The 8,531-nt window shown below is 36.1% G+C and overlaps 1 protein-coding gene across 1 annotated transcript; it reads right to left on the reverse strand.

Moving 5' to 3' along the window:
• Positions 1 to 2,523: 2,523 nt before the first annotated feature.
• Positions 2,524 to 8,322, reverse strand: LOC124885176 (cell division control protein 48 homolog C-like; the record flags this gene model as incomplete). The annotated part of the gene is given in 8 exon segments (XM_047403038.1): positions 2,524 to 2,677; positions 4,311 to 4,753; positions 4,756 to 4,986; positions 5,226 to 5,616; positions 5,618 to 5,838; positions 5,841 to 6,012; positions 7,727 to 7,776; positions 8,262 to 8,322. Coding segments are annotated over 8 exon segments (1,723 nt in total), but the record flags the coding sequence as incomplete, so codon positions are not given.
• Positions 8,323 to 8,531: the final 209 nt, after the last annotated feature.

The raw sequence follows: 8,531 nt of genomic DNA on the forward strand, positions 1-8,531 counted from the left end.
CCCCCCTTCTAGTGAGTCTGGAAACTAGGGAAAGAATAAAGACCCTGGAAGCCCTGCGATAAAGCAACAGGGAGATAGAAAACATGCTGGCCCAACTGAGAATCCCCAAGACCAATGTTCTCACCTTTGAAAGACCTGTAATTCTGGACTTCAAAGGTCTTCTCCATGAAATAGTGATTGTCTTGTTACCTTAGGATTTGTCAAAGCTAGGCTTAGAAATAGATTGGCCAAACTCTATGTTAGGGAATACTACAAAGTCAATATCAACCCCTCTCCAAGAAGACTAAATCCCCAAAATATCCAGGCCCCTCAGACCCTCTAGGAAAGGGGAAATCAATACTAAGAGAGAACCCTCAACCCCACCCCCAAAGTAATGATGTAGAACTGTATAATATGGAATTATAGAGGGGCCAGTAATATTGAACTTAAGGGATATTTCAAGTCTATCATTGACATTCATTAGCCCACCATCCTTGCCCTCCTTGACATTGGGATTACTGATCATAAAAGTTTAGCTAATGATCTGGATTTCTCTTGCTTCATCCAATCTTCTATTTTAGTTTATATGAAGGAATAATCATCCTCTGGAAGGATCTCCATTACCATCAATTAAATATCTATCCCCACTCAGGCTATCCATGTCACTGTTAAGGTTAGTTTCCATCCCTCTTGTTGGAACTTTATTGTTATTTATGCAAGTACTGACCTTTCCCTTAGAAATATTTTATGGGATGCGGTTGATGTACATTGCTGACTCCCTTCACACTCTTGATAGTAATTGCTGGTTAGTGTGAGGGGACTTTAATGAGATTTTAAAAGCTAATTAAAAATTTAGGGATAATAAGATTAACTTGACTAGGTCTTCCCTCTTCCAGGAATACATTAATCATTGTAGTCTCATTGACTTTGGTTTCAGAGGTAGTAAATACACTTGGTCCAATATGAGATATAGAAATAGGACTCCATTTATATTAGAAAGGCTAGATAGATATCTTGTCAATGGCCATTGGGTTCATATTTTCCCTGATGCTTCTGTCCTTTATTTGACTATGACCCACTCTGACCACTCTCTTCTGCTTCTAATATTTAAGAAGCCTATTTAGAGCATTCTCAAACCATTCATTTTTTAGTATATTTGGTGTAACCTTGAAGACTTACATAACCTTGTCTCTAAATCTTTCCCTGAAGGTTCTAACCTTACTGGGGATACCCCTAGCCTTTGAGGATAGTGACAGATCCTTGAACAGTACTGTCTTTGGAAATATTTTCCATAAGAAAAAGCACATCCTTACTAGATTGGCTGGCATTCAACAATACCCCCACTATCCTACCACCTCTTTCTTGTATAACCTAGAAATAAATCTCACCTCTGAGTTTAGCTCTATTCTAAAAAATAAAAATGACTTTTGGATGATGAAGTCCAGAATAAATTGGTTTATGGAGGGTGATAAGAATATAAGATTTTTTCATTCCTCTACTTTCAATAGAAGAAGAAGAAATAGAATTTCTTCTCTTTATGAGAATAGAGTTTGGATATATGATAAAATAAACTATTCAAGACACCATTTTATTATTTTACACCTTCCTCTTCTATTCTGACCATCTTTCTGCTAACATTAGATGCCAATCCAACCCTTCTAGTTTAGGATCTATCCCCTCCTCCTCTCATCCTATGCTGGAATCTATCCTCATCCTAGGAGAAATCAAAGTTGTAGTCTTCTTATTTAAACCCTTTAATGCTCCTATGGGCTCAATAAATTATGTCCCTGATCTGTATTGTGAGGACTCAGTCATAAATCGACTAGTTTTAACTTGGAGGTTAGTAGCGAAAATTAGTTTGTAATGCATATACCTATTGGTAGCATTTTTTCTCAATTTGTAATCATGAGTTCACGTAAGAAAGCATATTGTCGCGACCCGAGCCGAGGCCCTAGCAGAGACGGGCTTCCCGAACTATCAAAGGCCCGAGAGAACCTTGTCACTGCCCAACTGTCACGACCCGAGCCGAGGCGCTAGCTACGCCGGGCATTCTGGACCATCAAAGGCTTGAGAGACCCCTGTCTCTGCCTAACCCTTTAGTGATATTGTGCGCTCTGGGCTTAGGCCCGCACGGCTTTAAAATGCTTCACTAGTTAGTAAGGCTTACTTACTTATATACCCAGTTTTTTTCTATTGTCAATGAGTATCCAAAAGTTTTTCCTGACGATCTTCTAGGAGTTCCTCCCGATAGAGGGTGGAGAAGATGATGGAAACCTCTTCACTACTCAAAATGATTTGTAATAGTACAACTCTAGTATTACATGCCATAGAGAAGTTCAATAAAAATGGAAACAAAATTTTTCCTTAACATTGATGATTTAAAGATCCTCTGGAACAGAATAAACCCAAAGAAGGAAGGTGGACAAAATAAATAAATAAAAGTACCCAACATGAGATAAAGTGAAATGAAAAAACCTAACATAAGGAGGTCTTAAATACGATATTTATATCGGAATATTCAATATAATTCAAGAGACTTACTAACCATGTAATCTTTAGGATTCTTTATACGCTTGACAATGTAACGATCAAAGTCATGTCTTAACGAATGAAGGCCTCCAACATCTTCCCACTTTACATTTGGGATAGCAGAGAAACCTTCTTCTCTAAATGAGGGTTGAACCAATTTAGCTGTTTCCTGCATATTGTCAAATGATTATTAGCAGGCTATATGAAACAGCTTGTTTCAGATTTTACATAGAAGAAAATCCCATATCCAGAAAAAGAGTGTCAGACACTAGATCACTAAAAAATATTAAATTTATATTAAACACGACAAACGTGGATTGAGTTGAGATATAGGATGGCATTATTGAACCTCTTTGGAAATCTTATTGATATTACTTCATGAAAGATATTATGTACATATTATTTGTGTATTTTGTTGTGCCTTGTATTTTCTAACACTTGTTCCAGGGGTTTTAAAGTAGCGGGTCGAGGATCTTACTGGGTTATATTTATATATCTCAATCCTTACTTGCATACCTGCAGATATGGTTGCAGAGAGAAAGGTTAGTGGCTGACTATCTTTTCGTGTGGATTCTGTGTCACTGAGGTGAACCTTCGTATTGTTCGTGAAGGCTGTAATTCATCTTTTGTTATTTTTAGCTTATATCTCCTTTCGTTGGGTTTGCATGCCAAATAGTTGAATTCATGTAATTCTGTTTAGATGCTCCATGAACTCAGTGTGGGACTTAGGTTAGAGATTTGTTATCTAAACTATTGTCGTTTTCATAAATCGCTATGCGGTATCTTGTTGGATAATTATCCTGCGTTAATGATCATTTCATGCACATAGTGTTATGTATGTTTTTATCTCAGTGTAGGTAGATTACACTAGATTTGGTGAATGGATAGAAAATTGGTTCTCTCGGCAAGCGGTATTGTCGGAAGCCAGTCACGCCTAGGGGTTATTTTGGGATGTGACAGTCTAATTTTGAAATTATCCCTCTTTTCATTGAGAAAGAAAACATTTATAAGTAGAAAATTTTGACCAAGAGGAAAAGATGAAAAGGATTGAAGGTATGCCATCTTTTAAATTTGTTTAATCTTTTACTTGTAGAAATCAAAATCTCAATTTTCCCCCAAATTTGTCAATGGACTCTAGTCAAAGTATCCAATGTGGATTGACCGAATGCCACACGAATCCTACACCCTTCTCATGTTGATACGGGTTCAGCAGCAACAAAGAAGAGTCTGCACAACTTACATTACCTGCTACTTCCATAAAAAAGTTCCAGGGTAACTCCATAAACCAGAGACTCAGAAAATGGGAAGAAATAAACCAACCTTTTTATGCCTTAGTTGGAATTTGAACCCTGGTCATGACTGCTGGGTTATAACCTTGATCGACTTACTCGTAAACGTATTGTTTAATTCTCTTTAACACATATATTTCATATGATAATGCTCTTAAAGGATGATGTGTGCCATCCTCTCTACACTACCAAACTTGATCTTGAATTTTTTAGTCTAAAAGGACGGTGCAATCACCCTTCAAGAACATTACCATGTGAAGCTTATAAACATTAGGAGACTTTAAAACATGGGTAACACAATTTATGATAGATATTAAACTATGAAACTCAAAACCAACCACTACACTTATGAGAGAGCAGAAAAGGTGATTTTTGACCAAGCATGTAAATGAAAAACCATGATTTATCTGTAGTTTCAATGACAGGATATAAAATATCAAATGCCAATTACATACAACAATTTAGGGTCACAAATCGCAACCTTTAGGTAAATCAAAATTCTCTGCATCATACCTCAAAATCAGCCATATTAATGCTGAGATTTGCCATCTCTTCAGGTGACCATGGCTTTCTCCACCATTCTTCGGCATCTTCACCATCTGCCAATTCTCCTAAAAGCTCAACCTTCCTCACGTCTATTATCCTTTTCATTGCCAGGTTACCTTCCTTGTTAGTTAGAGCAGCCAAGTCAGCTCCGATGAATCCTGGGGTTGAGCTAGCTATCTTCATGACATCAAATGCACCTTCAACTCTTAGGTTACGTGTAAGAAAAGACAAAATTTGCGCCCTTGCATTTTCATCAGGAATACCCAAGGCAATTTCACGGTCAAATCGTCCAGGCCTCCTCAATGTTGGGTCAATAGCATCAGGGCTATTTGTGGCCCCAATTACTAGGACATAGCCAGGTCCACGATTAGATCCGTTTGATTTTGCTTCACTATTTCTTTTATCAGAAGTAAAGCACTTTCCTCTGCATCATTAGGTTTTACAACTCTATGTGACTCATCCATGCACATCAGCAGCTGTGTTACAATGTGCTGCTCCATTTCTTTCTGTAAATTTTCTGTTTTGGAAGCAATTGCATCAATCTCATCAATAAATACAATAGAAGGTGCCGTTCGGTATGCCTTCGAGAACAGTTCCCTTATGTTCTCTTCTGATGCAACAACAACAACATGCCCAGTGTAATCTCACAAAGTGGGGTGGGTAGGTGCACAAAGACCTTACCCCTACCCTAGAGGTAGAGAGGTTGTTACCGATAGACCCTCGGTTCGATGATACACAAACAAAAGCTAATAGATGATAGTGACGTGAAACAACATCAAATATCAAACAGTTAGACCAATTCTATAATAAATTATGCTAGCAAACATACAAAATAATGACGCGAACAATCAAATAGAACAAAGAATCAGTTTCACCTGAAACTCCAGACCAACTCAATAGCTGAAAGTTTATAAAATGGAACACGAGTCTCATCAGCAATAGCATGAGCTAGCTTTGTTTTACGACAGCCATGCGGACCGTGGAAGAGTATCCTAACTCCAAGATGCTTAGTCAACTAAGGATGATACAATGGAACAATTACCTCCATTTTCAATTCCTCCAGTACTCCATCCATTCCTCCTAAATCCTTAAACCTTGGACCATCAACACTCCCATCACTACCCCCAAACCTTTCCCCCTCTCTAACCCCTCCTTCTAAATCCCTAGTCACTCCATTTGTTCTTCCTCTTCCTTTAGACAACATATCAATCTTCTTCCTCTTTTCATTAGTATTTTTGTGAACAACCTCGTACTCAATTTTTTTCGACTTTTGAGGAAGTACTATTCGCCTGTTGATTGTACGTATGTTGAAGCATCAACTTCATTAAATCAGGTTTTTCTTCCAATTTCTCTCCATAAATAGCATCGGAAGACGAAGTATATGCTTCTTCATCTTCATCATCGCTTTCGGAAGTAGTATCAAGAGTAGTCGACGATGAGCCCTCCCCTTCCTGCTTCTCTTTCTGGCTATTCATTATGTGTTTCTTAAGTAAACACTACTCGATGTCTTCTCTTTTAGTTTCTTTTTCGGAGGTGTTACTTGTTCTGTTTCAGTTCGGAGCTGGAGAACTTCCTGGACACGTTTCGTAAACGCCTGTCACTTTTCATGCGAAGGACGATGAAAGTGGCCTCCTTCATCCGCCGCCGCAGCGTCCTCCCCTTTCCATCGCTAAATTTTACGATTTGGCTAATGGAGGTTTAGTTCTATCTTTGGGGTTTTAGGTCCCTGCTGGAACTCCACATCTACAAAAATGAACCAAAACCCGTTTTAGATTAGTAATTTTTATTTCTCATGTTTTCAGTTTTTTTTCAATTTATTCTTTTTTTTTATATAAAAAAAAGAAAAGGAAAATGATCAAATTTAAGTCTCTAGTTTAGAAAATTCGTTAAAAAATTCTACTCCCTCTGTTCCAAATTATGTGTCGCTATTTGAACGGACACGATATTTAAAAAATAAGTATTGACTGTGTTAAAGTTACAAAATTACTCTTTTAAAAAAAAATAATAGTATTTAAAATCAAGTGAGACCACTTCTAATTGAAAAAACAAATAAAAAAGGAGTAATAGTATTTAAAATCAAATGGAACCACTAAGGGTAAAATTGTAATTGTGTTTTTAAAAACTTACCAAATAAGGAAAGACGACATTCTTTTTGGGACGGGCCAAAAAGAAAATGGCGACACATAATTTGAGACGAAGGGATTATTATATTTTGAGGTCAAATTTACGCTTTTTGTCATACTATAGGGTCAGATTTATCCAATGCTTTGGAAAATTGACTAAATATACCCTTAATCATACTTTGAGATCAAATTTATCTTCGATATCATACTTTAGGAAAGAACCTACTCTCGTTGTTAAGAAAATTTTTACACGTGCCTTCCTTTAGTAGAAAGGCTCAAATCAACGTTTTATATGCTCAATTTTAAAAAATAAAACATTCTAATCCAACTTGTCCAATTCAACTCGAGCCACAAAAAAGACACAAAATAAATACAACTTTCTCTCAATTCTGTTGGTCAAATTCTTTCAATGAGCAAATATACTTCTCTTTCAACGTGTAGCACAGGTAGGTTATTTTTAAATAAACCAAAAGTAAAATGAACAACCTACCAGTGTTACACGTTGAAAGAGAAGTGTATCTGTTCATTGAAAATATTTGTAACATCTCACATTCAGTTACACAAATTAAAAACTCCATAAGTTACAATTTCTCTGTCTTCATCAGTTAAACATTAAAAACTCCACCAGTTACAATCTATCTGTCTTCCACAGTTACACACATTAAAAAAATGCCACTTTCTCTAGCAATTTTACAAACTATTTCATCATCCAGCAATCCCAGTTCTCTTGTCAAACTCAGCTCTCAAGAATCTAAGGGAATTGATTCAAGAAAACAAGTCTAATCCCTTCTGTAGATCTCAAGATCTTCAAACGTTTTGAGGTAAGTAGAATCATTTGTTACTCTTATTTCTGGACGTTTTACTGTTATCTAATTCAAAAATCAAATTGCTCCTAACTATTTAGGATTAATGAAATCTCTACAGCCTTATCTATGAAATTTAAATTGTTAAAGTAAGTAGTTGGAATTTGTTCAGATAACTCTATATCACGTCCTTTCCAAAATTTTGTGAATTCTTAAACTGTGAAAGATTACAATTTCAAAGTCAAGTGATTACACCTAAGATCACCCTATTCTTTAAACGAAGTGAGGTCTCAACAAAAGATCTAATTACATAATCTGTTGATCAAAGGTGACCTCTCCTAGTTATTGTTGAATTTCTAAATCTACTCTTTCTTCGACTTCATTGCCAGATTTTATATCTATCTATAACGTGGTTTCTGTACACGGTTCACTTTCAAGCAGTCCTTATCTGATACACCAGTGTTGCAGCCTTGTAGCTGCAATATGCCTCTTTACTTTCTTTTTCAACTGCATAATCACAAAACAAGAACCAACGCAGACTACTTATTCTCTCGTTGACTGTTACATCGCTAATTCAAACATATCCTACTATATTATTAAGTAAATATATTACATAGTATTTAAGAGTAGCATCCTCTTCAAGATATTCCCTTTAAACCGTTCAAGGCAGCCTGTCGTTTTGCCACTACTCATTCTCTATAAACACGAATTATAATTTCTCGGCAGAATTTGGAACAGTGGAAATAACCAGCCTGTAAATTAATCTTTTTCCTCTCCATATGACGACATACACCACCATCACAAACACTCAGTTAACTACTTCACCTTTGCTGGATTTATTCTTAGCCCAAAAGTAAGTCCTTCAGAATTTGTTTTGTCATTTTACAATATTTATATGTATCCCAACCAGGCCAATATTCTTCTCCACACATGCCCTGTAACATAATAGAAAAAAAAAGAAAGAAAGAATTGATGATCAAAAGATTTAGTACCTATGCCGCAGAATACACAATCAAGTTGTACATTTATCCAAAATCTCTGAAGTCTCTCCATTGTAGATAGTCTCTTCCATTCTCACCAACCAAACAATTAAGTGGTACATTTATTTAGTTATCTTTAACATAAACTTCTTGGAGTTCTTAAAATAAAGTATATAAAATTTTAAATAGTTTTGATAAGACATCATAACTAGAAACTCCAACTTTTAGCTATAAATTCCAAACCTCATCTAGAACACTTCAAGTTGTTCATTAATTTCATCA

The sequence above is a fragment of the Capsicum annuum genome, unplaced genomic scaffold (assembly GCF_002878395.1).
Source record: "Capsicum annuum cultivar UCD-10X-F1 unplaced genomic scaffold, UCD10Xv1.1 ctg3258, whole genome shotgun sequence".
NCBI lineage: Eukaryota > Viridiplantae > Streptophyta > Magnoliopsida > Solanales > Solanaceae > Capsicum > Capsicum annuum.